The 27685-nt window shown below is 52.8% G+C and overlaps 2 protein-coding genes and 2 long non-coding RNA genes across 4 annotated transcripts in view; 2 read left to right on the top strand and 2 right to left on the bottom strand.

The window, feature by feature from the left end:
- Positions 1–27685, bottom strand: part of LOC309326839 — a 163304-nt gene that overhangs the window by 50732 nt on the left and 84887 nt on the right. The window lies entirely within an intron of this gene.
- PHF23 (PHD finger protein 23) lies at positions 344–10109 on the top strand. Its single transcript, XM_081836869.1, has 5 exons — positions 344–478; positions 2023–2054; positions 2692–2793; positions 6185–6896; positions 8572–10109. The coding sequence occupies exons 1-5, from the start codon at positions 457–459 to the stop codon at positions 8817–8819; spliced, it is 1116 nt and encodes a 371-aa protein (XP_081692995.1). The 5' UTR covers positions 344–456; the 3' UTR covers positions 8820–10109.
- Positions 12067–27564, top strand: DVL2 (dishevelled segment polarity protein 2). The gene is made up of 15 exons (XM_081835683.1): positions 12067–12302; positions 13843–13912; positions 14333–14487; positions 15603–15712; positions 15846–15978; positions 16986–17076; positions 17352–17421; positions 18928–19067; positions 19224–19300; positions 19389–19456; positions 19759–19893; positions 21954–22085; positions 22249–22425; positions 24763–24987; positions 26263–27564. The coding sequence occupies exons 1-15, from the start codon at positions 12082–12084 to the stop codon at positions 26745–26747; spliced, it is 2289 nt and encodes a 762-aa protein (XP_081691809.1). The 5' UTR covers positions 12067–12081; the 3' UTR covers positions 26748–27564.
- On the bottom strand, positions 23785–24754 carry LOC309326853. The gene is made up of 2 exons (XR_014150392.1): positions 24354–24754; positions 23785–24050 (listed from the first exon to the last, which is right to left on the bottom strand). It is a non-coding gene; the product is annotated as an uncharacterized lncRNA (long non-coding RNA).

Raw genomic sequence — 27685 nt, 5'->3', positions numbered from 1 at the left:
AAATCTAATAAATATCTATTTAAAAAAAATAAATAAATGAATTTCTTCCCGTCTTCTTCCGCCGACTCTTTCCCCTGGTCTCGGGTTCTGCCAGTCATTCCTGCTAGTCCCGCCTCCCCCGCCATTTTGGAGCCTGGGAGAGGAAGAGGCGGAACCAGCACAAGTCCCGCCTCCCCCGCGCGCTGCGCCTGCCGGGACTTGGAGTTCTCGGCGGGGGGACTCGGTTTCCCGAGATGCTCGGCGGCGGCGAGGGGCGGGGCCTGGCTGTGGGGCTCCTCCGGGAGGGAGTCGGGCGGCACCGGCGGGCGAGGAGGGAGGGCGGCGGCGGCGGGGGCGGCAGGGGGGGGTCTCTGGGAGGGTCTTCTCGGCTTGGGGGGCGCTGGCGGGTTCCCGAGCCCCGCGGCCGTCGGCGGGGCGGAGAGGCGGCCGGCTGGCTGGCTGGGCAGGGGGCCGGCTATGGCGGAGCCCAGCCCTGAAGGTAAAGGGGGCCTCGCAGACCCACACTTGGGGGGCGGCGGCGGGAGGGGGGGGGACGACGACGCCGTGGGGGGCTTTTTTGTGCTTCTCAACCCCCTTCTGTGGGGCGCCCCCCCTCCCAAGGAAAAAATAATGTTATTTTTTGGGGGGGGGAGAGAGGCTGGGGAGACCCCCAGTTGTGGGGCAGGGAGTGTGGGGAGGATTTCGGGGAGACCCGCCGTGTGGGGGGCTGGAGTTGCAAGGGGGGGGGGAAGGAGGAGGAGTGGGTTTGTTGTGGGGGGGGGGGAGAGAGAGGGAAAGTGGACGCCCCTCCCGGGAGATTAGGGGGAGAGGGGAGGTTGGGGGGCTGGCGTTGGGTTGTGGGGGGGGGAAAGCTAAGGGGCGGGAAGGAAGATTGCTTGTTGGGGGGGGCGGCAAAGTGGGCGCCCCTCCTCGGAGGGAAAAGAGGCCAAAAAGAGATTTGGGGGGGGCTGTTCTGGAGTTGTGGGGGGGGAGGGTGTGGGCTTGGGGGGGGAGGAAAGAAGAGGCAAAGTCCGTCGGTGGAAAGGGGTCACCGGTTTGGGGGGGCAGGTGGTGTCAGAGCAGAGAGAGCCTGCTCGGTGGGGAGGAGGGGAGACTTAGGGGGGGAGGAGGAGAGAGGAAGAGAGTTGGTTATGGGGGGGGCAGCAGCACCCCTTTTTTTCCTTGTTGGGGGGCTGGGTAAGATGGAGGCAGCGTCGTGGGGTGGGGTGGGGGGGGCTGTTGTGTTTGGGAGCGGCTAGGAAGAACCAGGTGAAAGGGGAGCGAGTTGGAAGTGTGGGGTGGGGGGGGGGGAGAAAGAGGAGGGAGTCGGACCGGGGAGAAAACCGGAGTGGGGGGGGGAAGCGAGGAAGAAAGTTGGGAGGGGGAGGGGAGGCACGTGGAGGAGGGGCGGCGGGGGGGGGCTGTTGGGTGCGGGGGGGGGGGGAGAGAGAGCAATGAGGAAATGAGGCTTCCTAAGGGGGGGTGTCTGTTGGAGGGCATTAAGGAATTGGGGGGTCTCAGATCAGGAGGGGGGAGACAAGCGTCTTGGGTGTGTGTGTCTGGGGGGGGGGTGCGCTCCAGCTTCCCCCTTTCCGCTTCCCTGTAGAAATGGCGGGGTGTCTTGTCTGTCTAGATCTGATCTTGGATTTTATGGGGGGGGGTAGACACTTCCGTGTCTTGAGCGTATATTTTTTTTTGGGGGGGTGACATATAAACCTAAATATATTTTGGAGTGGAAATTTGGGGAACGGTTCAAAGCTGGCGGGGTGGGGGGGGCTTCACTGTGTGTTGGGCTTTTCCTCTGAAGGCTGTAGGGAAGCCCCCCCCTCCCCAAAATAAGGGGTCCGGGAGGTTCTGTCAGGGCTTGCTGGCACCCCCCAGCCATCTCCCTTGGGGAGTGGGAATCCCTGTGCCCTTCATTCTGGGGGGGGGGGGAGAAACTAGGATTTTCCCCTCGCTTTGTGCTGGTCGGTGTGGAGTTGTTGCAAGTCTCCCTTCATGGACCCCCCTCAACTGACCCCCTTCCCGGTTCTTGTTTTCCAGATCCGCCTCCAAACCTCAAACCGGAGACACAGGTAAAAAAAATAAAATACAAAATACAAAAACCTCCGCGCCCCCCCCCAAACCCCTACCTCAAACTTGGGATTTTTTTTATTACGGAGTGGAATGGGGCCCATTTGTTTCCGTGGGGTGGCTCCGTTCTTTTGGGGGACCCCCTCCTCTTCCTCCCCCTGCCTTTTTATCCCTGCTCCCTTGGAGGAGGCCAAAAGTCTTTCCAAAAGGTTGCAACATCCTTTTTGCATGTGCTCCCCCCCCCCCTTAGCAAAAGAGAGAGAGAGAGAGAGAAAGCAAAGGATATTCTGTGGGTGACGGAAAAGGCTTTTTCCCCCTCTCTCCCTCCCCTCCCCCCCATATTTAACCCTTTGCACTCTTCGCTTGTCCTGGGAGAGACCTGGCTTGCATTTCTAGCTGTGGGTTTTTTTTTGGGGGGGGGGCCGGGAACAGATTGTTACTGCTCAGTTCTCTCTCTCCCCCTGCCTCTAGGAATAGCTCCCCTGTTTTTATTATCACCAGTTGTGGGGTATGTGTGATCCTACAGGGCGCCGGTTGTGAAGGAGCCTAGAGATTTGTGGGTGGCCGGGAGAAGGGGGGGGGGGCCTACCTCTGTGTGCATTAACACCTCCCCTCCCCACTTCCTGCTTCTCTCCCCAGTCTCACCAGCCTCCGGAGAAGCGAAGGCGAACTATTGAGGATTTCAACAAGTTCTGCAGTTTCGTCCTAGCCTACGCTGGCTACATCCCTTCCTCTAAGGAGGTTAGTTTGGGGGTTTTTTCCCCCAGCGATAATCCTGCACCCCCAACTCCCTTTTACCCTACTGGCTTATTAAGTGAACAAATATGCGTCCGCTCAGTTTCAAAGCATGCAGTTTAGTATTTTTCTGGTGTGTGTGTGTCGGGGTACAGGGGTTGTCCTAGCACCTTCCCAGAAGCAAGCTCTCTGATCTGTTGTTGTTAAATCCAAACCCGGCTCCGTGAAGTTCTAAAAAGGTGCCTTTGGGATTGTTCCAAACCTTCGCTCCTAAGCCCTTGGCCTCCCGCTGCCTCGGCATTGTCTCCGCGCAGTCTTGTTGCCAGAGCCCCTTGGAAGCTGCGGCAAATGCCCGCGGGAACTACGAGGCCCAGAATGCCCTGCCGCATGGCCATTTTGCTGGGAGGCCTGGGCGTGTTGCATCTTGGGAAGTGTAGGCTGCTGTTCTGGAAGCAAGGGGGCGGACATGTCCTGGCTTGTTATGCGGCACGGCTCGGGAGGCTTCCCGAAGTGCATGCTGGGAATTGTAGTTGCTCTTTCCTGCTACGGACCTGCCCTTCCAGGGACTCCGCTTGAACCTGCTCACAAGGGCTTAGGGCTAAAGAAGGCTCCCACCTATCTCCTCACACCAGGGATTTATTGAACTTCCATATCAGATGGGCCACCATACCTCTTGTTTTAGGAGTTAGGCATCGGCTTATGGGTGTTGCTTGAAAGGGTCAGTGGTTGCAAACACGAGACATTCGCTGCTTCAGCTGTCAGGGTACTCTGCTCCCATTTTTTAAAATCCCTTTATACCAGTTAGTCTCTCTCTACGCAGGGTTTGTTCTAATACTCAGCAGGACACTTTTTTGTACAAGGGGAACAAATTTTTCGTGCTGCTGGGAATGTGGATTCTAACATTCTGCTGTTGTTTAAAAGGAAGTTGATAAAAGTACACATAATAAAGATGTACCCTCTCGCTATATATAAGGGTCTAGTGACTTCAGTTTCAGTGTATCTGAAGTGTGCATGCACATGAAAGCTCATACCAATAACAAACTTAGTTGGTCTCTAAGATCTACTGGGAGGAATTTTTTTTATAATAAAGATGAATAGCGTTTATTTTCAACTTTTGTGCAACTTACTAAGGTTTACTTACTCACTTGCCAGTTTTTTTTGCAAGACACCTTTATTTTTCTTGTTCCCTCTCTTTTGATTTCTCTCATTGCCACCTTCTTGTCTGTCTCTTTCTGTAGCTTTCCCTCCATTTCTTTCAGCCAGAAAATTTTCTAGGGCAAAGGCTCCCAAACTTTTCTTTTCCCACAGACCACTGAGGTGCTTACTAATTTTTCTGCCGGCTGTAGCGCTTGTAATAGATGTGATTTTTCAACCGTATTTTTATTGCTTCTTTCTGTTTCTCACGTACTGCATCTTAATGCGCTCTTTAGAATTCAGACTGCAATATAAAACATGTTATAAATAAAAGAAGCCATTAAGAAGAGAGTTAAAAATCAATATGAATATTTAAATGCGATGGATGTGGCACCTCCTGGCTTCTGCCCACAACTCCAATAAACACTGCGGACCGTTGCTCTGGAGCGAGGGAAAGGAAGCTGCCTTTATCCTGAGTTATAACATTGGTCCATCTCAGGGGCGGATCTGCTATAAAACAGATGAAGAGAGGGGCCCCAGAAGCGACTTTTGTCCACATTGCTTAACTGTTTCGCGCCTAGTAGACCCAGTTTGAGTTGCATGACTCAAATGGATTAATTTTTTTGTTGCATCTATTTCCACATTTCCACATTTTTGTTCCATCTATTTCCGGGGACGCGGGTGGCTCTGTGGGTTAAACCACAGAGCCTAGGACTTGCCGAGCAGAAGGTCGGCGGATCAAATCCCCGCGATGGGGTGAGCTCCCGTTGCTCGGTCCCTGCTCCTGCCAACTTAGCAGTTCGAAAGCACGTCAAAGTGCAAATAGATAAATAGGTACTGGTCCGGCGGGAAGGTAAATGGCGTTTCCGTGCGCTGCTCTGGTTCGCCAGAAGCGGCTTAGTCCTGCTGGCCACATGACCCAGAAGCGGTACGCCGGCTCCCTCGGCCAATAAAGCGAGATGAGCGCCGCAACCCCAGAGCCGGTCACGACTGGACCTAATGGTCGGGGTACCTTTACCTATTTCCACAATTCCAACGTTTGGCAGCTAGTAGCCCAGATGCTGTGAAGGTGTGCTGATGTGTTGTGGAACAGCCCCACTGAAGAAGCTAACAGTGGTTACCCAGACCCTGTTGCTGGTTGCGAAGGGGCCCCCATGGCAGTTCAAGATTCAGGGCCCCCAGAGTGTAGGTCACTGCTCAGTCCAGTTCAGTATTGTCTACACTGATGGCCAGCTGTGGCTCTCCAGGGTTTCAGGCAGGAAGACTCTCATAGAGAGAGGGGGACCTTCTGCACGCAGAGCAAGTGGTCTGTCCTGGGCTGTGGCCCCGCCCTGGATTTGGTGGTTTGTATGCAGTGCTGGCTGCGGAGACGTTTGGGAGGCGGGGGAGCTTAGAGTACCCCCTGCTTCCTAGGAAACCTGACGTTCTTTGGGTTGTGTTGTTTAAGATGCTCCTACCAAGGTTAGCACAGAAGTTCCTTTTTATATTGTATTGTATGAAAAACATCGTTCAGAATAATGGCTTGCATCACCCTCCGAGGAAGATAATAATGCAATAAAATTCAAAACCGTAGCCACTAATTGCACGTTTATTCAGAATCCAATTAAAGCTGTTTAGATTAATTAATTCTGCAAAACAGATGAACTCGATCTATTGAACCATAGAATTGTAGAGCTGAGAGTCATCTAGTCCAGCCCCCTTAAATGCAGGAATCTTTTGCCCATTGCAGGGCGTGAACCCACAGCCCTAAGTTCCTCACAGAACTCTAGCCCTATAGTTGCCATTAATCTGATTTGAAATTATTTTAGAATGTTGTATCATTTTACTGTTGTTAGCTGCTTCCTGAGCCTAGCTTCGGCTGGGGGGGGGACGGGATATAAATTATTATTATTATTATTATTATTATTATTATTATTATTATTATTATTTTTCTCATGTTCTACTGACTGAGCTATCCACAGGGACCACAAAGGAGCTATCAGCTGATATCAGCTTTTCAAAGCCTGGTAGTCATTATGCATTATCAAAGTCTTTCCTGCATTGCAGAGGGTAGGACTAAATGACTCTTGTGGTCTCTTCCAATTCTGCAGTTCTATTTACACCACCTGCTACAACCCTTGCCTCTCAGGTCTCCCCCCAGGAACCCCACTGCCCCCTTGAATCCCACTCCTCTGGGAAGAAAGAGCAGAGGAGAGTCCTGGGCACCCGGGAAAAGTAGCCTGAGGAATTAATCCTTTGCCTCTGCCCTCCCCAAACCCCACAGGAAAATGACTGGACGCCCTCTGGCTCGAACTCCCCCATCCGCCCCGAGAGCGTGGTGGACAGCGACGGCTGGGAGTCGACGCACTCGGACCTGCACACCATCGAGACCTTCGTCAAGAAGGCCAAGTCTTCCAAGAAGAAGGCGGCTTTCCGCCGCCTCAAGTCCGACAGCTCTCTGCTGGAGAAGATGAAGCTCAAGGACTCCCTGTTTGACTTGGACCCCGTCGGCAAGCAGCAGCAGCCGCCGCTGGCGGGGCCAAAGGGGGCCCTGGACAAGAAGAAGGAGAAGCGGAATCGGAAGTCCGCCCTGGACGCGGGCGGAGGAGCCAAGCGGAACCGGGGCGGCGGCGGCGGCGACGACCCGGTGGGGGAGAAGCGCTCTCGCATCAAAAAGAGCAAGAAGCGAAAGTTGAAAAAGGCCGAGCGGAGTGAGAAGAAGCACAAGGCTTCCCTGAGCGAGACGGACTCTGAGGAGGAAGAGGGGGCGGCAGTGGCGCCTCGGCGGCCCCGAGGGGAGGAGGGTTCGGCCACGGCAGCCACGGCGCTGGTCTCTGTGCAGGCTCCGCCGGAGCTGTTGGCCGCCAGCTTCCCCATTAAGCTTGAGGACACGGAAGGGAAAGGGGGGATCAGTACGGAGACCAGCCAGGATGGGGAAGGCAGCTCCAGCGAAGGCGAGATGAGGGTCATGGACGAGGACATCATGGTGGAATCAGGTGAGGAGGCGGAGGTGTCCCGGAAGGGGCATGGGCAAGGCAACTTAATGCACAGTGTTACATGGGCGTAAAAGCAATAGGCGCATTATTAGTTGCGTTTATATCCCGACTTTCCCCCCAAGTTGCTCAAGGTTCATGGTTTGCTCCACTTCCTGTTAATTTAATCCCCACAACCCTGTGAGGTAGGTGAAGCTGAGTTTTGAACCCTGATCTCCCAGGTCCTTTTCCAGCACGCTAACCTCTGCACCACGTATGTCGCCAGGTAATGCTTCCCCCTGCGTTCTTGGAAGTTTCGTCTGGTGACACAGTCAGCTGATTTTCACGTTTCCACCAAACTGTCCTCCGGAATCAATAGCCAGTGGCAGGCTTCTCCTCTGTCATCCAACACCTCCAGCTTACATTGTTGTTGTTTTTTCATTTAAAGTATTTGCTTTACATAAAAAGCCCCTTAAATTTTCAAAGGAGTGGGGTGCTTTTTTTTGTTTTTGTTTAACTGCATCATATCAGGCTCCTCTCCCCATCTCCGCACACATTTTCCCCCACCCAAAAAGTGGGGCCCGGAGTATAATAGTGCTTTATTTAATTTAGCAAAAGCTTTTTAAAAAGTCGAGCGAGGGTTGGAGCTGGATTGTGCTTTGCTTCTCACATTCGTTGGAACGCCCACCGCCCCAGAGAACCTTGCTGATTCCCCGGGGTGTGTTGACCTCACAAAGCAATTAGATCTCTGGAAGATTAAGAACATAACAAATGACTGACCTGTGGGAGCTGTAGTTGAACTACATCAGGGAGGGCCTCGGTGGATCACTTCAAGGTCCACCTCTTCCAGCATTTCTTGCCAGCGTGCTAGCAAGCAGTGACGTTGTTTCGGCTTTCTCCAGAATCCCCAGGGATACGACCCTGGCCTCGGTTTTGTTAAGCATCTCTGAGGTTCCGCCTCGCTGGGATGCTCATTATTTTGCGCCCCTGTCTTTTAATCTATTTTAAGCTGCTGCGAGGTGCCTTGGAGTCTTTCCGAGGAAGAGGTGTTCAGGAATTTAATGAACTACAGCTCCCGTCGGCCCTGACCAGCACAGCCTGCAGGCCGATGAGAGCTGTAGGTCAAAACATCTGGAGGGTACCAGCTTGGGAAAACTGCAGTGTGCAGTTGACCAGTGAGGCAGCAGGTCTCTGCATGCCCTTTCCTAACTGAGTGGACTGATTTGGGGCAAAGGGAGCAGGGTGTTTCCCAGGCTCAGGTTCAGATCTTGCACATAGGTAATAAACGCGGTTGCTGACTGTCCTGATCTGGGATTTCCCCATCCCTCATATTATAGCAAACATCTCTGACGCTTTCAGCTCTGTGAGGGTGGAGTGGGCACTTGCTATACACCTATCCTGACGTAGGCAGGTAATTTATTTATTTATCTTTTTGGTCATGGTTTTATTCCACTTCTAGGCAGGGTGTAAATGCCACGAATCAGCCTTTACCACCCGTTCAGCCTTTGATTCTCAGTTTTCATCACGCACTGCCTGCTTATCCTCAAGCATATTATTACTGTTGTTGTCTTATGGACTAGAAACTTAAAAACAAAACTTGAGGTTCTCGTGGTGATACATTTCAAGCCAGAAAACCAAACGTGTGTTGTGCAATTGTGGGTGAGCGAAATTTCTGAAATTTGTTCCTCTGTTCCTCCAGGGGATGACTCTTGGGACCTCATCACTTGTTACTGCCAGAAGCCATTTGCCGGCCGCCCCATGATCGAGTGCAACCAGTGCGGCACCTGGATCCACCTCTCCTGCGCCAAGATCAAGAAGACCAACGTCCCCGACATCTTCTACTGTCAGAAGTGCAAGGAAGGTTCTCGCAAGCTGCCGCTGCTGCCGCCCCCGGCGGTTCCCAGCGCAACCGTCGCCGTTGCGTCCAGGGGAGGTGGGGAGCCCTAGCTCAGGAGGGGAGGACAGGCGGTTCTGCGCTGGGCTTCCATCCCAGAGGGGCAGAAAAGACTGGACAGGGTCGGGAGCCTGCTCTGGACTGGTATCCAAAAGGAGCCTCAGTTCCTTGGAGGCGGAAGACGGAGGTGCTTGGGGTATTTGCGGTGGTGGTAGTCCCAGCACCCGGGAGGCAGAGAGGCTGCCCCTCCAGGCAGATTCTGGCTGGCAATTGCAGGCCTCTCGCTTCAGACCCACTCCCCCTTTGGGGGTTGATCCTGGCCCACCTCCATGTTCTCTGCGAAGTAGAATGGCATTCGGAGGCTGACACCGGTGGGCCGGAATGATGAAACTGAAAACCAGGAAGGTTCCTGTTTTCACTTGCTGGGATGCACATAGCGTTGGGGGAGAGGCAGAGAGAGGGCACTAAGAAGTGGGGTAGAAGCATCTCTTCATTTTTGTTTTAGCTCTTTCCCCCACCACCTATCCTCCCCTGCCCCAGTAAAGTTCACCTGTAAATAGACTGAATGCAAAAGGGTTTTTTTCCCCTGGCTTTGTTTATTTTCTCCCTCCCATCACACCCCCAGTTGGAAGACTCTTCTTTATTTTCTTTTAAAAAAAATGTTCTCTGGCATTTGTTTAATGCCTCCAGATTCAGAGTTTGATTTCAACTGAGGGATACAGCCCAAGAAAGGAGGCTGGATAAAAAAATGACTTTTTATTTTTTAAGTAAACCTTTACAGGGTTTTTTTTTTTCCTTTGGAGGGGGCCGGAGATTTTGGCCCCGTTGAAACTGAATAATATATATATATATAAAATTCTGAGAGAGAGAATAGAAGGGTTTTGTTTACTCCCCCTCCCCAGTATTAACATCCCCCAGGGATTGTGAGGGGGTGAACTTTGTCAGGAAAACCCTTGCGATTTTGCTGGCTTCAAAATAAAAAGGGACAATTTATTTGTGTTTTCTGACTGCTCCCATTGAGCATAAGGATGAGGCAGAGGTTCCAGAGAGCGAGACAAGAGTTTGGGTTTAATGAAGAATGGCAAGCCCACTTATTTTTTTTAAAAAACATCAGAAACTCCCCATGCCAGGATCCCCAGTTCTCTCATAACCCCTGTTCTGCTGCAAAACCTATATTTTACCTGCTCCCCATTTCAGGTTAGCTGTTCTGATCAGTGGGGGTTTCTGGCTGGGTTCCCCCCCTCCAGCTCCCACCCTTTTTCGTTATAATATTTGAAACTGTGTACATGGCAGAGTTTTTGAATGTAAATAAAAGATGTGGACCCTTTTGCGTTTGTACAGAAGGCTGTGGTCATCATTAATGTTCCTTCCTTATAAAACAAACACACTGCTTTGGGGAGGGGGGCAGATTGGTGTAGTTGGTCAATATTCTGAATGTGGTTGAACCTTTCTGGCCCATCAGCCACATGCTCCGAATGTCTTGTGCCATGGCCATGCGTACACACACGCACAACACACACATGTGGAGCCCTGCACACAGTATGCACCCACTTCTGTGCAATGGGCTGTGAATCACGGTGTACTTGCTTCCAGTGTGACCATTCTAGATTTCCATGCCAGCACCTGCTTTGCATTCAAAAGGGCTCAGGCCCAATTTCTGGCAGATCCAGGTAGGTCTGGGCATATGCCCTGTTTTGAAGCCCTGCAGATCCACTGGCAGTCTCTGTGTGGACAGTCCTGAGTTAACTGCCTTGTGAAAGGCAGCTTTGCGTGTTCCTAAGTGCCCCTGCTTACGCAGGTGGCGCTGTGGGTTAAACCACAGAGCCTAGGACTTGCCAATCAGAAGGTCGGCGGTTCGAATCCCCGCGATGGGGTGAGCTCCTGTTGCTCGGTCCCTGCTCCTGTCAACCCAGCAGTTCGAAAGCACGTCAAAGTGCAAGTAGATAAATAGGTACCGCTCCAGTGGAAAGGTAAACGGTGTTTCCATGCGCTTCCAGAAGTGGCTTAGTCCTGCTGGTCACATGACCTGGAAGCTGTACGCTGGCTCCCTCGGCCAGTAAAGCGAGATGAGCACCACAACCCCAGAGTCGGCCACGGCTGGACCTAATGGTCAGGGGTCCCTTTACCTTTTAAGTGCCCCTGCTGCCCCTGCAAAGCAGGCTTGGGTGGTCTTATCCATGGCAGGGGAATCCTCTCCTGGGAGAGGAGTGGAGAGTCTCTTACTGTTTCTCTGGCATTTAGCAGGAAGAAGAGGAGTTTGGATTTGATATCCCACTTTATCACTACCTGAAGAAGTCTCAAAGCAGCTAACATTCTCCTTTCCCTTCCTCCCCCTGTGAGGTGAGTGGGGCTGAGAGACTTCAGAGAAGTGTGACCAGCCCAAGGTCACCCAGCAGCTGCATGTGGGGAAGCGAACCTCGTCCCCCAGATTACAGATCAGCCACTCTTAACCACACTGGCCATTGTTCCTGGTGCAAAAGAACTTTTGCAGGGTCTGATGTTCGTGTGGCTCTGTGGACTTTCTGCTGTGGCCAAGCATTGCTTGCTGAGCAGCTGGAGGTCAGGTCACAGCCTTGGCCTATACTGGCTCCCAGGCCCCTTTTAATCCCAGCACCACCTCCTCTCCTTCCGATTCTTTTAAATACTAGGTCACCTCCCGGTCTCTGAAAGGAAAAGCCTCTGAGCATTTTTTTCAGCGCGGCTCCTGAGCATGTGCAGAGTTCCTGACCCCGCCAGAGGCCCCTCCCCCTCCCCAGGGAGCCGTCAGTCCCGCGCTCACGTGACAGGAGGCTGTTCCTGCCGGAGGACAAAGACGGGGCATGTCTTTTTTTCCCTCCTTCCGCCCTCCCCTTCCGGGGCGTCACGAACTTCCGCCTCCCCTCACGCCCCGCGGCGTGCCGCGTCATTGCGTGGCACGTGACCGGGGGCTCCGAAGGCGGCTCTGGCGCACGTGACCCCTTCCTCCCGCCGTTGGCCCAATGAAAGGCAGGGGCGGGGAGAAGAAGGAACCGCCCTGTGTCACGTGGCGCGGCGACGGCGGCGACGCCTTCCCCTCACGTCTGTTTATGCCTAGTGGGAGGAGGAGGAGGACGACGACGACGACGACGGAGTGGAACGTGATGACGTAGGGACGCGCCGGGAAACGCTGCCGCTGCGCGAGGGGAGTCTCGCGCCGCGCTCCCCGCCTGCCCTCCTTCCCCCCCCCCGCCCCTCCGAACGTTCTCTCCCCGCCTCCTCCCACGTCGGCCGTTTTCTGCCCGTCTGGCGGCGCGCGGGAGCTGATTGGTGGGCGGGGCGGGCGGGCGCGCGGTTGCCATGGCGCTGGCGGCGGGCCCCGGGCCTGGCTGTGGCGGCGGCGGGGCGGCGGCGGCGGCGGCGGGGGAGACGAAGGTGATTTACCACCTGGACGAGGAGGAGACGCCCTACCTGGTCAAGATCCCCGTCCCGGCCGAGCGCATCACCCTGGGCCACGTCAAGGCGGCCCTCGCCCGGCCGGGAGCCAAGTACTTCTTCAAGAGCATGGACCAGGACTTCGGGTACGAGGCCCCGGAGAGAGAGAGAGAGAGAGAGAGAGGGGAAGGCTCCGCCGGCCTCCCCCCGCGCAAGGAGAGAGAGAGAGAGAGACCTCGAGGGGAAGGGACCCAGGCGTCCGAGAGAGGGAGGGGCACCCCCGTCCCCTCAGCTCCAAGGGACCCAGGCGTCCGAGAGAGGGAGAGGCACCCCCGTCCCCTCAGCTCCTGGGGACCCAGGCGTCCGAGAGAGGGAGGGGCATGCCCGTCCCCTCAGCTCCTGGGGACCCAGGCGTCCAAGAGTGGGAGGGGCACCCCGTCCCCTCAGCTCCTGGGGACCCAGGCGTCCGAGAGAGGGAGAGGCACCCCCGTCCCCTCAGCTCCTGGGGACCCAGGTGTCCGAGAGAGGGAGGGGCACCCCCGTCCCCTCAGCTCCAAGGGACCCAGGCGTCCGAGAGAGGGAGGGGCACCCCCGTCCCCTCAGCTCCTGGGGACCCAGGCGTCCGAGAGAGGGAGGGGCACCCCCGTCCCCTCAGCTCCTGGGGACCCAGGCGTCCGAGAGAGGGAGGGGCACCCCGTCCCCTCAGCTCCTGGGGACCCAGGCGTCCGAGAGAGGGAGGGGCACCCCCGTCCCCTCAGCTCCTGGGGACCCAGGCGTCCTGGCACACCTTTGTGGTCACCCAGGTGCTTGGCAGAAGGCCCTCCCCTCACGCCATAGGTGCAAACGCACACACAAAATTCCCCATCCAAGAGCCAAGCACCCACACATTTCTGTGCCAGGGCCGTGCACGGTCGAGGGATCAACCTGGCCCTCCTGCCTCACAGCAGAGGACCCTGAGAAAGGGGCTCTGATCTTCTTGAGGAGGATCTCTTAGGGGATCTGGGAGACAGCCCTGGCCCTGGCCACACACTTCACAGAGACACCAAGCACCTGGGAGAGAAAGGACACCCAGCCTTTCATTGCATCCGGCAGTAGTCCATCCAGCTCAGTAGGGTCAGCACTGACTGGCAGCAACTCTGCCAGGAGACGTTCCCAGGTTTACCTGGAGATGCTGCCGTGGGTTGGCCTTTTGCAGTGAAATTAGATGCTCCTACCGCTGAGATGTGGCCCTTCCACAGACAGGGAACCAGGCCTCTGGGACGCAGGATCCACCCCATCTCCCCCCACCCTCCAACAGGCACCCAGAGCACACCCTTTCTGCACTTTGGGGTGCTTGGAGTAGCATCTACAGTGGTACCTTGGGTTACATACAAGCATCTACAGTGGTACCTTGGGTTACATACGCTTCAGGTTACATACGCTTCAGGTTACAGCCTCCGCTAACCCAGAAATAGTGCTTCAGGCTAAGAACTTTGCTTCAGGATGAGAACAGAAATCGTGCTCTGGCGGCGCAGCGGCGGCAGGAGGCCCCATTTGCTAAAGTGGTGCTTCAGGTTAAGAACAGTTTCAGTTTAAGAACGGACCTCCAGAACGAATTAAGTTCTTAACCCGAGGTACCACTGTAGTCACTTCTTGCTCCTTGGAAGCCCCCTTTCCTGATTCCCTTTTCTCTTCCTTCTGCTGAAGGGTTGTGAAGGAGGAGATCTCCGATGACAACGCAAAACTCCCTTGCTTCAATGGCAGAGTCGTTTCCTGGGTATGAAGCTGGCACATCGTCTTGCTGTGGGCACCCTCCCTAGCCTAGACCTAACTGGGGGTTGGCTTTAGGTCTGGGGTTTTGCTTTGGCTCTGGGCTCAACAGTGGAGGCCTCCTACCCTCAAGCCCTGCCTATGAGCTTCCTGGAGGCACCTGGCTGGCTGTCCCCTTTGCCACAGCCATGCTGGCTGGACCTGGTGGGGAGTACTAGTCCAAAACATCTGGAGGGGCTTGTGAGAGGCCAGCCTAGCAGGAGCCTTTGCCCTCATCCAGCAGGGCCCATTTCCTCTACTGAAACTCCTGGCATTTGGCTTCTGAGGGTTTATTTAGCGCCCAAACAGGTGGTCAGTCTTTGGGGAGGTAAGGATGGGGGGGTGATTACATGTTCCTCATTTTACCTTCTCCTTTTCCCTGCCACAGCTTGTGTCTTCTGAGAACCCCCAGCCTGAGCTCCCTCCCCCTCCCCCTCCTCCCATAGAGGTACGACCAGAACCTTCGCCACCGCCGCCGCCACTTCCTCCGTTGCCTGTGGAGCGGACTAGTGGCATTGGGGATTCCCGACCCCCTTCCTTCCAGTGAGTAAGGGGAGACTGAACATGGGCTTTTGGGTTTCCCGCCGGGTGGGTGTGCAGTGTTTCTCAGTACCATTTGATGGAAACCACAAGGAAGGTTTCTTGTGCTCAAGTCCTGCGTGCAGGTTTCCCATAATAAGTTTCTGGTTGGCCACTGTGAGAACAGGGTGCTGGACTAGATGGGTCATTCACCTGACCCATCAAGTTATTCCTATGTTCTTACAGTGTTTGACTATTTGGGACACGGGTGGCGCTGTGGTCTAAACCACTGAGCCTCTTGGGCTTGCCGGTCAGAAGGTTGGCGGTTCAAATTCCTGTGACGGGGTGAGCTCCCGTTGCTCTGTCCCAGCTCCTGCCAGCCTAGCAGTTCGAAAGCATGCCAGTAGATAAATAGGTATCGCTATGGAGGGAACGTAAATGGTATTTCTTTGTGCTCTGGTTCCTGTAACGGTGTCCTGTTGCACTAGAAGTGGTTTAGTCCTGCTGGCCGCATGAGCTGGAAAGCTGTCTGTGGACAAACGCCGGCTCCCTTGGCCTGAAAGTGAGATGAGCGCCGCAACCCCATAGTTGCCTTTGACTGGACTTAACCATCCAGGGGTCATTTACCTTTTTACTTTGACTATTGCATGCTGCATAAAAGGAAATATTATTTATTAGATTTATACTTAGTGTCTTCCCCCAAAGGAGCCCAAAGCATAAATCTGTGGTATTCTTCAGGAAATTTCACATAGCCAAGTTCACATTTTGTAATTCAGATTTATTAACAAGGCAACCAAATACAGGTTGCAGTCAAACAGAAGCATGCAAACAAAAATTATACGTAATAATTATACAGTACATCAATAAAATATCTTGGCCTGTACAATACATTACTGTGTTACTTATTAATTTTGTATACCATCCTTTATCCAAAGATTACGGGGTGGTTCATAACATTAAAACACAACACGAGGACAAAAAATACTATAGGCAATAGGTTTTTCTTTTCTGGGCCAAGCTTGAGGGGATGTTTTGAGGGTTTCCTGAATGAGGGACTTGGGGAGGTGCCCGTTCTTAAACTCTGGTAGGTACTGTTGTGATACAATTCAGTGGTGGAGGCCCTTTCCCTGCCTTTGCAGCCCAAACATCTCCAGCAGCCACGAGAACCTGGACCACGAAACTGAGACTGAGTCCGTTGTGTCGCTGAGGCGGGAGCGGCCACGCCGCAGGGAGAGCATGGAGCATGGAGGTCAGTGGCCGCCTGGGAGCGCAAACTCCGGGTCTCTTCTCTGGGCTGCAGGGGAGGGTGTGCATGTTTGTGAAGTGGCCATTTTGTGAGTCCACCTTACGCTTTTCTCCTTGCCTTTAAAATAAATAATTAGGTGGGCACCGGCTAAACGGGCAGTCCCGCTTGGAGCGGCACCTGGCTGGGTACGAGAGCTCCTCCACCCTGCTGACCAGCGAACTTGAGACCACCAGCCTCTGCGACTCAGACGATGATGACACCATGAGCAGGTATGGGGCAGAAATGGGCCGGCATTTTCGTTTGCGAGTAGCCAGTGGGTCCTTCCCCTTGGAAATGCTTCTCCTGGGTTCTGTGGAGGTGGGGTCTCCTCTGAAACAAGTCTTGCTTTTCAGGGGGTCTTGGCGCTCTTCCTGTCCCGCAGTCTCCCTAAGAGCATTGCAAAGTCAGGAACTCTCACCAATTGGCTCTAGGCAGTGTGGTGTAGTGGTTAGAGTGTCTGACTAGGATGTGGGAGAGACCAGGCTTCAAATCACCACTCACCCAGGGAATTCACTGGGGACCTTGAGCCAGCCATCACCTCTTAGCCTAGCCTACCTCCCGGAGCTGCCCCTGATGCCAAGAAGATGAAAGTTGGGATTTGCCTCACGTGAGGCTAAGAAGTGGCGAGATTCGTCCAGGTTCAGGGTGTCAAGGAAGGAAGAGCCCTGCCATCTAGCGGGAGTGAAACACGCTCGCAATATAATATGGCATAAAGAATACAGACAACATATCTTAAGTTAATTGTTATAATATAATGCAGCTTTATTGAGGAAATGAAGGACCCATGCTGAGAGAGACGGGAGTCTTAAAGGATGGAAGAACTTTATTTTGTTTATATGAAACATTTATTTTTTGGTAACATTTTGCTTTCTGTGTAACATATTTTTGCAAGTTGGTGGATGGTGTGTTTTCTTTTTACTTATGTGATGCAATAGTTAAGTTCAATAAAATATACCGTATGTTACAGTGTATAAGACTAGGTTTTTTCCTTTAAAAATAATGTCAAAAATTAGGGGACGTCTTATACATGGGGGGCATCTCCCCTCATTTTCTTAAATCTGAGTCCCCCAAAATTGGGGGCATCTTATACATGGGGGGGTGTCTTATAGACGGAAAAACGTGGTGTGTGCGTACACACACACACACACACACACACACACAAAAAGACCTTGCCGCCATTGCATCCCTGGCCTGGCAGTTGGGCTTGAGGGTCTCTCTCCCCCTCTTTCCTGGGCAGGTTCAGCAGCTCCACAGAGCAGAGCAGCGCCTCTCGCCTCCTCAAGCGCCACCGTAGGCGGCGGAAGCAGCGCCCGCCACGTCTCGAGCGGGTAGGTTGGCATGGGGGGTCTGCAGTGGCCATGTGGGTTGCTGTTCCACAGGTGATGGAGGAGGCAGGATCTCTTGTCTTGCATGGAGGGGGAGAGGAGTAAGCTTCTGGGAGAGTGGGGATAATCTTCACTCTGATTCCCCCTTTGCTTGAGGGTTTCCAACAGGCGTCTTGTTGGCTGCTGTGCTGCAGTAGATGGGCCGTTGGCCTGATCCTGCAGCCAGGCTCTTCTGAGGTCCCTCTGCTCACTCCTTTCTTTTCCAACTCTTCTTTCAGACTTCGTCCTTCAGCAGCGTCACCGACTCGACCATGTCTCTCAACATCATCACTGTTACCCTGAACATGGGTGAGGGCAGTGCTTTTTTTCTGGGGGACACAGGGGAATCTAAGTTTGGCCTCATTGAGGGGGAGTATTTCAATACAGTGGTACTTTGGTTCTCAGACTTAATCCGTTCCGGAAGTCCGTTCCAAAACCAAAGCGTTCCAAAACCAAGGTGCGCTTTCCCATAGAAAGTAATGCAAAATGGATTAATCAATTCCAGACTTTTAAAAACAACCCCCAAAACGGCAATTTAACATGGATTTTACTATCTAATGAGACCATTGAGCCATAAAATGAAAGCAATACCGCAGTCATATAATCAATCGGATCAGTAGCTGAACTGGGTTCCACACAGTCACACACAAAAAAGATCCACAAAAACGCAAAATAAATAGCTAAAGCAGACAGACCTCAGCGTAACACTCAAAACGGAAGCGTGGCACTCAAATCGGAAGCATAACCTCAAAATGAAGCACATTCGACTTCTGAAAAAAGTTCGCAAACTGGAACACTTCTGGGTTTGCAGTGTTTGGGTTGCAAGTTGTTTGAGAACCGAGGTACCACTGTATGAGTAGGAAAATGAGAGTACCCCTAAACATTTTTAAGAAAAAAAAGCACTAGGTAAGGGAGCGATCGGGGGATGTTTGAAATAGAAAGGCTGAGTGGCCAAAATGGGGGATTGCAGAGGCAATGGAAGGCAGGGCTGTGCATGTGAGCAAATCACTATAAGGGAGAGGGCTGAAGTCTGTAGGCTGGCTAGCTGAACAGCAAAATGCCAGAATAGGCATTTTTAAGCCACCCTGCAAGCAGAGTTCTTCTGGTGGGCATAGCATCTCCTCACCCCTTTTATGAGAAAGTAAGGCAGGAACCTGCCAGGGGGGGTTTAAGGGATAGATCAGGGGTGGGGGAGCCTGTGCGCCACCCCAAGTTCGTTGGCCTCTCAACTCCCACCAGACCCAGCCAGCAGGGCCAACGCTCAGGGATGATTGGGGGGGGGGCGTGACTTGTGTGGTCCACCAACCCTCCTCTCCAGATCTGCCATCCTCAGTTTCTTCATTTATTACAATGGTGTCCAAAGAGGGCCAGATTTGATGAAGTGAAGGGCTGTGGGGGCCGACCGAAGTTGTTGACCTTCTTTTAGGATTGAAGTTGTTGAGCTTCTTTTACGGTTGGAATTGTTGAGCTTGTTTTAGGTTGTTTGAAGTTGTTAAGGTTTTTTTTTATTTTTTTATTTTTACCCCAGGAAATAAACAGGGGCCAGATTAAACCGACCGGTGGGCCCCCGAAACAGACTTTGGACATGCCTGATTTATTAGAATTATTTATTATAGTTTATTAGAATCATTGGAAGGGACCCCAAGGGTTGTCCAGTGCAACTCCCTGCACTGCAGGAATCACAGCTAAAGAATGCCTGACAGGTTGCCACCCAGCCTCTGTTTCTAAACCTCCCGTGAAGGAGCACACCACCACCTTCTAGTTAATTGCTGGACTTGACCTCCTTTATTCTCCCCCCGCCTTTTTCCTGAGCAGAAAAGTACAATTTCCTGGGCATCTCCATCGTGGGGCAAAGCAATGAGCGAGGGGATGGGGGCATCTACATTGGCTCCATCATGAAGGGCGGCGCAGTGGCGGCAGACGGCCGGATCGAGCCCGGGGACATGCTGCTGCAGGTGAGCCCGGCGGCTGCGGGGGGGGAGAGAGGACGCTCCTCAAAGCCCTTGGGGAGCTTCCTTCCCATTTTGGGGGGCAGAGGATAGGGAGAGAGCAGCGCCCCGGAGCCACAGCATGAAGCCGGCCTAGCAGTGCTTGTTTCTTCTCTGCCCCAGGTCAACGACATTAATTTTGAGAACATGAGCAACGATGACGCTGTGAGGGTCTTGCGGGAGATTGTCCACAAGCCGGGGTGAGTGGGCTATCCCCCGGGCACCCTCCGGAGTGCTGGGCTGCCTTGCGGGGCCAACCTTGAGCTCACGCTCGCCTTTCCTTTGCAGCCCGATTGTGCTGACAGTGGCCAAGTGCTGGGACCCCTCCCCGCAAGGCTATTTCACCCTGCCTAGAAGTAAGTGGCCAACACCCATGAGTGTCCCCCCAAACCCTCAAGAGACTTTGCTCTGATTCCGCCAGACCCAAAAGGAGTGAAATGGACTTCCAAGTCATAGCAGGCCACAGGTCCCCCTGTCCCCCAAACCTAAGATGTTTTGCCAAACACCCAGGCCTGCATTGGCAGAGTTTGGGCTCCGGATCTGGAAATGTCCTGGTTCTAGGGCCTGGACTCTGGGATGGGGGAGAGCAGGGCAGGCCGGGAGCCTCGGTTCGCTGGGGAGTTTCCTAAGGCTTCTTCCCTGTCTGTGTTGCGTCCAGATGAGCCAATCCAGCCTATCGACCCAGCGGCTTGGGTGTCCCATTCAGCTGCCCTGACTGGGGCCTTTGCTGCCTACCCTGGGAGCAGTTCGATGAGCACCATCACCTCGGGGACCTCCGTCACTGAGACTGAACGTGAGTGACCCATATCGCTCTGCCCTGATTATTACCCGGGGGGGTGGGGAGGAGGGAGAGGACAGGGGCAGAAGGAGGTGTAAGCCCTCTTCTGAAAATCTCTGTGGCCCCTCTTTCAAGAAGCACCAGGTGTCGGCTGCTGGACCCCCAGTGGGAAACCCAGCGGCATGAATGCATTCCCATATCTCGCGTATTTATTTAAAAGCAGTTAAAGTGTAAAGGGGACCCCTGACCATTAGGTCCAGTCGTGGCCGACTCTAGGGTTGCGGCTTTGTTGGCCGAGGGAGCAGACGTACAGCTTCCAAGTCATGTGGCCAGCAGGACTAAGCCACTTCTGGCGAACCAGAACAGCGCACGGAAACGCCGTTTACCTTCCTGCTGGAGCGGTACCTCTTTATCTACTTGCACTTTGATGTGCTTTCGAACTGCTAGATGGGCAGGAGCAGGGACCGAGCAACGGGAGCTCACCCCGTTGTGGGGATTCGAACTGCCGACCTTCTGATCGGCAAGTCCTAGGCTCTGTGGTTTAACCCACAGCGCCACCCATCCCTTAAAAGCAGTTACAAAGCGCTAAATATTTTTTTAAAAAAACCTAAGCAGTATGTAATATAGAAGAGCAAACAGTATTATTTGAGTAAAAATTCAATCTAAATCCAATAAATCAGTGGTATGAACATATTTAAAAGGATAGAGAAGCTAATACAGTGGTACCATGGTTTAAGAACAGCTTAGTTCATGAACAGCTTGGATTAAGAACACTGCAAACCCAGAAGTAGGTGTTTTGGTTTGTGAACTTTGCCTTGGAATAAGAACATGTTTCGCTTCCTGTTGAGTGTGTTCCGTTTGTAAATTGAGTCCCCCGCTGCTATGGGAAAGCACGCCTTAGAACGGACTTCCGGAACAGTTTAAGTTCGTAAACTGAGGTACCACTGTAACAGAATCCAGGCATATAAAGCAGTTTAGTCTTTGGGGTCTGGGAGAGCAAAAAGGCCAGTCTTTACAAGACGGCTGAAGCAACAGATGTTTTGCTACTTTGCGTATGAGAAGGACTTTCTGGTGGAAATGGCTCTTCTTTGGGTCACCACCTTATGATATTCTGCTGGATGTGATGCTGCAAGCAAAATTTGCCCAGGCAATCCAAGACTTTTATCCGGGGGCAGGCAGCCTTTGGGTCACTTGGCCCAGGTTTTTGGATTAGTAATGTTATTGGCCCTGAGGCCTGAATGTTGGAAGATTCAAAAGAGATAAATGAGTACTTCATAAACTATGGAACTCATTCCAGCAGAGGCAATGATAGCCACGAACAGGACTCTCAGTGGCTGTAGCCAGGATGGCTGTGCTTTGCCTCCACAGTTACTGAAAAATGCAGGAGGAGAGTGTGTTTTTTCATATTTTTTTTCTTTCACATTGTTTTTATATGCAGGATTATCTTAAGTCTCCCATCTCACTCCCTTGTTTCTGGGTCATTCGCACCAATTGTCTCATTTGTCTTGCACATCCACAGAAGATCCCAGGATCTGAGCATTTTCCACACCTTTCCCATAACATTCTTTCTTTCTTCCCACCCTCCCCCCAAAAATACATTTAATTGAGTGTTAATAATGATAGTCAGGTACAGGAAAAAAAGAAGTGAAAGAAAAAGGAGTTTTTAAAAAAACCCTTAGTCGTCACAATTGTCAATAAAGAAAGAGTTCAGCTCTGCAATTTACTGAGTCGGTGGTAGAACATTCCAAGAGGAAAGAGGCATTGTGGCCCATGATTACAAAGAGCTCCATAGTCTGAAGCATAATGATTTCAATATTTTTATTTTAATATATATATAGAAAAAGTAGACACTCTGATAGACCTGTGGGACTTGAGCTGCTGCATTTGCCGTTTGGTCTGATTTCATTTTATATGTCAAGAAGACAATCTGGAGCGCGTTGGCCCCTGGGCACTTTTAGCTGCTGCAGAAAAATGATGCCTCAGCTCCCCTGGGGGAAACCTCGCTCGGGATCTCGCATCCCAGGGAGTTTGACGGAGGTCTCTCTTTCCCTTTCCCCCTGTCGTCCCACATTCAGGCTTTGACGACTTCAACCTGTCCATCCACACCGACATGGCCTCCGTCACCAAGGCCATGGCTTCCCCAGAGTCGGGCCTGGAGGTCCGCGACCGCATGTGGCTGAAGATCACCATCCCCAACGCTTTCCTAGGTACCGTGCCGAGGAGCGGGGCAGGCGGGAGGGAGGGTGGAAAGGCGGCAGGGAGCGGGATTCGCCTCCCCAGGCCCTGAAGCGAGGGACCCATGCAGCCCTCCGTGGCAGGCTTGCTGGCCCCCTGGCTCTCTCCCTCACCCCTGTCGCCCACCCCTCCCAGGCTCAGATGTGGTCGACTGGCTGTACCACCACGTAGAGGGGTTCCAGGACCGCCGAGAGGCCCGCAAGTACGCTAGCAACCTCCTGAAGGCTGGCTTCATCCGCCACACGGTCAACAAGATCACCTTCTCTGAGCAGTGCTACTACATCTTCGGAGACTTCAGCGGCTGCGAAAACTGTAAGGAGGAAAAGGCTTTGCTCAGAACTGTAGCTCTGCTCCAGCCTTCCCCAAGCTCTGTGTCTTCCTTCCTTCCTTCCTTTCTCCTCCTCTTTTTCTTTTTCTTTCTCTCTCTCTCTGTTCTGAATTACAACTCCCATCATCCCCAACCCATGCAGATGTATAGCAATGCACCTGTTGGAAGTTGTAGTCAAAAACACCTGGAACCAAAACCAAGAGGCATTCCCCACATTGCTAATGGGAGCGCAGCGGTGAAGGTTGCTTGGAGTGCAAGAAAACACCGTCCAGGCATGTTCAGAGGCACACTGTTCTGAATTCCTTCAAACAGGTTCTGGCCATTCAACCTAGATGGGCCTCAGCCCAAGAGAAGAGATGATTAAGGCAATTATTATTATTATTATTATTATTATTATTAATAATAATAATAATAATAATAATAATAATACTGTAATAGTAATACCGTAATAGTAATAGTAGTAACAACAACAACAATAATAATAATAAATTTTATTTGTACCCCGCCCTCCCCAGCCCAGCCCAGGCTCAGGGTGGCTAACATCAGGTATAAAAACGATTGATTAAAATAAAACAAGATTAAAGTACAACATTAAAATGCAGCCTCATTTCAGTAGAAACTCAAATCAAAAACTTTTTGGGGATGAAAACGTCAAATCTTCACCAAGGCCAGACTGGGCCAGAAAAAAGCCAGGGGAGTCCCCAAATAGGAGGGGAAAGAGAAAGGAAAAAGGAAAGAGGGCGAAGGGATCAAGTTGATTCCAAGCCAAAGGCCAGGCGGAACAACTTTGTCTTACGGACCCTGCGGAAAGAAATCAGATCCCGCAGGTCCCTGGTCTCATGAGACAAGGGATGGAAACATCTGTACTGGCGGGGGCTGGTGGAAGTTGTTGAAAACATCTGGAGGGTGCCAGCTTTGGGGAGGGGGGCAAGGAGGCCGCTCTGTTTTCTGTTTGCTGGATCTCACACCCGCACTGTCTGCCTGACTGACCTGCTTGCAACTTTCAGGTTGGCCCCTGCCTTGTTGCCGAAAGCCCTGAAGCTGGTCACAGCCATGGACTTTGTTGAATTTTCCGTGTGCTCCATCCCATAGTTTGCCAGGCTGTGGAATACAAACGCACACTAAATTGCACTGCTGAATTAGACCACATGGTCAGTCCGAGCCAGCTCAGCTGAGATGGTCTTGGGTTCCTCCTAGGCAGGCTGTAACATGGGAGAATCCTGAGGAGGAGAATAACACAGGTTGTTTTAGTTGCTAAATCTCTCCCTCTGCCCTGTGTAATTGTCTTCAGGAATGATCTGTGCCTCATTCCTTTCCATTCCACCTTTTTTTAAAAAAATAATAATAATAATAATTTTTATTAGTTTTTCATTTACAACAATCCAATAATAGCCTCATTATAACAATGCCAACTTGTAGTGCAATACAAATCATTCAAATGCCAAATTACATAATTTCGGTGGCCCTCCGTGTGCTAGAATTGATGGTTTACTTTATTCCTGTGTTCCAAAATCTGATTTCAATTACATTCCTGTCATAATAGTAATCCTTTATACAACAGCTACAATATTCATAACTTCTGTTCTTGTTGACACATTAATTTATAAGACTACAGTGGTGCCCCGCAAGACGAACGCCTCGCAAGATGGAAAACCCGCTAGACCAAAGGGTTTTCCATTTTGGAGGCGCTTCGCAAAACGAATTTCCCTATGGGCTTGCTTCGCAAGACGAAATGTCTTGCGAGTTCCTGCGGGTTTTTTCCCCTTTCCCCCCCCCTTTCCCTAAGCCGCTAAGCCGCTTATCAGCTGATCCGCTAAAAGCCGCTAAACCGCTAATAGCGCTAATCCGCTAAGCCAAAAAACCGCTATACGAAGAGCCTCACGGAACGGATTAATTTCGTCTTGCGAGGCACCACTGTACAAGTGAAGATCTCCTACTGTATCGAGGCTCTTCCTGTGTGTGACATTTATTCTGTCCATGGTGTTTCTTCCTGTGCTTTCCATTCCATCCTTATCCCCTCACGGTTCAGCTTGACAGCTGAACGCTGATCTGAGTGTCTTGCTCTGGGCTGCCTCCTTGCATGGAAAGCTATCAATGGCCGCTAACCATAGTGGTTGTGGTCTTTCTGAATTCCAGTTTCGGGAAACCACACAAGGAGGGGAGAGGGCTCTTTCTGGTCGGATCCTGCTTTTGGGTTTCCCTCTGGGGCATCTGCTTGGAACAGGGTGCTGGACTAGATGGGCCCGATCCAGCAGCCAGCCTCTTTACATTTTCTCCACTTGGGCGGACTCGTCATTCCCTGTTTCCTCTTCCTCCTCCAGATATGGCCAACCTCTCCCTCAACGACAACGATGGCTCCAGCGGCGCCTCCGACCAGGACACCCTGGCCCCGCTGCCCTTGCCGGGCGCCACCCCCTGGCCTCTGATGCCCACCTTCTCCTACCAGTACCCGGCGCCCCACCCCTACAGCCCCCAGCCCCCACCTTACCATGAGCTCTCTTCCTACAGCTACGGCATGGGGAGTGCCGGCAGCCAGCACAGCGAAGGTACGGGGGGGGGGGCAGCCCTGGATCTCGTCTGGCCCTTTTATTGTGTTTGCAAATGGCCCTCGCTCAGAATCATAGGAGAGTTGGAAGGGCCATCTAGCCCAAGGGCCATCTAGCCCCAGCCCCAGCAATGCAGGCATCTTTTGCCCAACATGGGGCTCAAACTCTCTACCCTGAGATTAAGAGTGTCAGGCTCTTCCGACTGCTGTATTGGGGTATCAGGGCTGCGGGCTGCCTAGTGGAAGCTGTTGGGTCCCCCACTTGGGACAAGCAGTTCCCAGCCTTGCATGATGCCCAGGCACAAGCAGGGCCCTTCAGGATTCACTGGATGAGTGAGTGAAGTCCCTGTGTGAGTGTCTGGAGGCGGTTGGCTAACAGATTGAGGTTGAATCCTGACAAGACAGAAGTGCTGTTTTGGGGGGACAGGGGTGTGTGGGTGTGTGGAGGATTCCCTGGTCCTGAATGGGGCAACTGTGCCCCTGAAGGACCGGGTGCGCAGCCTGGGAGTTATTCTGGACTCACAGCTGTCCATGGAGACTCAGGTCAAATCTGTGTCCAGGGCAGCTGTCTGCTAGCTCCATCTAGTACGCAGGATGAGACCCTCCCTGCCCGTGGACTGTCTCTCCAGAGTGACGCATGCTCTGGTTATCTCTCGCTTGGACTGCTGCCATGTGCTCTATGTGGGGCTACCTTTGGAGGTGACCCGGAAACTACAATTAATCCAGAATGCGGCAGCCAGACTGGGGACTGGGAGCGGCCGCCGAGACCACATAACATCCGTCTTGAAAGACCTACATTGGCTCCCAGTACGTTTCCGAGCACAAGTTAAAGTGTTGATGCTGACCTTGAAAGCCCTAAACAGCCTCAAAAGCCCAGTAGACCTGAAGGAGCGTCTCCACCCCCATCGTTCTGCCTGGACACTGAGGTCCAGCTCTGAGGGCCTCCTGGCGGTTCCCTCCTTTCGAGAAGTGAGGTTGCAGGGAACCAGGCAGAGGGCCTTCTCAGTGGTGGTGCCCACCCTGTGGAACTCCCTCCCACCAGATGTCAAGGAAATAAACAACTATTTGACTTTTAGAAGACATCTGAAGGCAGCCCTGTTTAGGGAAGTTTTTAACGCTTGATGTTTTATCATGCTTTAAATACACCATTGGGAGGTGCACTACATTGTTTCTGGAGACAGACAGCTGCCAAGAACAACTAAGTATTATTATTAGAAAGTGGGTAAACATTACCTCCTCTGACTTACACGCCTCCTCTCTCCCTTCTTTTCTGCAGGCAGCCGGAGCAGTGGGTCAAACCGCAGTGATGGCGGTGGCGGTGGCAGTGGGGCTGGCCGAGGGGCCGGCAAGCCCAAGGAAGAGAAGGCGGGGGCCGACTCCAAGTCCGGCAGCGGCAGCGAGTCGGAGTACTCCATCCGCAGCGGCAGCCAGCGTGGCGGGGTGACGGTGGGGCCCGGCGGGGAGGGGTCTTCCCAGCGCAGCCAGCACAGCCTGGGGGGTGGCAGCATCCGTTCCCACCACTCCCTCCACGCGGCCTACGCTGCCCCCGGGGGCATCCCCCTGGCTTACAACCCCATGGTGGTCATGATGGTGCCGCCCCCCGCCCCACCCTCAGCTGCTGCGGCCGCCGCGGCCGTCCAGCCCCCCGGCGCCCCCCCGGTGCGCGACTTGGGCTCGGTGCCCCCCGAGCTCACGGCCAGCCGCCAGTCGTTCCACATGGCCATGGGGAACCCCAGCGAGTTCTTTGTCGACGTGATGTGAACTGAGGCTGGGGGGGGGTCCCTGAGCCCCACCTTGCGCTCACCGCCGTGGCCTCCGTCCCCAGAGCCTTCCACAACCCTCTGACCTCTGCCGGGGTTTCGTGCCCCCCCCCCACATGCCACAAGAGAGCCTTTCGGATGGAACCAAACATTTGCTTCATGCTGCCAGTTGGCACAAGCTGTGGTCCTCCGACTCGGCTGGAAGCAATGTGGCCCCCATCCACTTCCGTGGCACTTCGTGGCTCAGCTTAGGGCTCGCGTGACCCATGCCCGCCTTGCCAGCAATTTTTCCTTCACCAGCAGAACCGTTTGCCTTCATCCCGTGATGTCACACGTGGCTTCCGTGGCCACAGGAGATGGCTTGATGGGTCCTCTCTCGTTTATTGCGTTCAAATGGCTCCGCCTTCCATATTGTGAGCCGTCTTTTTTAAACTTTTTTTTTACTACCGTGGCTGGCTTGGCCACTTTTTAATCATGTGACTCAGGTCTCTAGAATCATGTGACCTCTGCCTCCTGTTTTGTATCTGCCTTGAACTGGTGTCCTCTGAATTTTGGCCCCCCTCGAGTTTCCGTGGTCAGGTGGCCGCCTTGGAATGTCACATGACCCAGGGCAACGGCCCAGGACTTCCTGTCACATGACCTGGTCTGTTCTATGGTTTTGTGAGCAGGTGAGGCTCGATGCCTCCGCTTCTTAGCGGAAGAGTAGATTCATTTGATCCCCATCCCTGCACCCCACTTGATCCCAAAAAACCCGGTGTCAATGAAGTGCTCATTTTGTTTTGTGCTGTTATGTTTTTTTTCTATTAAAGAGGAAACTTTCTTAATTTTTTTTATTCATGTTTTTGGAGTTAAGATGGTTCATTTTTTTTAAAAAAAAACCTTCCTTTTGTATAAAAATCTCCCCCCTGCCCCAGATCTCATTTTTACACTACATCCCCC

The sequence above is a fragment of the Podarcis erhardii genome (assembly GCF_964252035.2).
Source record: "Podarcis erhardii genome assembly, chromosome: 13".
NCBI lineage: Eukaryota > Metazoa > Chordata > Lepidosauria > Squamata > Lacertidae > Podarcis > Podarcis erhardii.
The sequence above is the reverse complement of the archived record's forward strand: the minus strand, read 5'-3'. Positions and strand labels throughout refer to the sequence as shown.

Coding starts and splice junctions, on each gene's coding strand:
- PHF23 (XM_081836869.1), top strand. CDS start 457: ATGGCGGAGCCCAGCCCTGAAG. Junction 479..2,022: donor GGCGGAGCCCAGCCCTGAAG/GTAAAGGGGGCC, acceptor CTTGTTTTCCAG/ATCCGCCTCCAAACCTCAAA. Junction 6,897..8,571: donor GGACATCATGGTGGAATCAG/GTGAGGAGGCGG, acceptor CTGTTCCTCCAG/GGGATGACTCTTGGGACCTC.
- DVL2 (XM_081835683.1), top strand. CDS start 12,082: ATGGCGCTGGCGGCGGGCCCCGGGCCTGGCTGTGGCGGCGGCGGGGCG. Junction 19,457..19,758: donor CTATTTCACCCTGCCTAGAA/GTAAGTGGCCAA, acceptor TGTTGCGTCCAG/ATGAGCCAATCCAGCCTATC. Junction 24,988..26,262: donor CGGCAGCCAGCACAGCGAAG/GTACGGGGGGGG, acceptor TCTTTTCTGCAG/GCAGCCGGAGCAGTGGGTCA.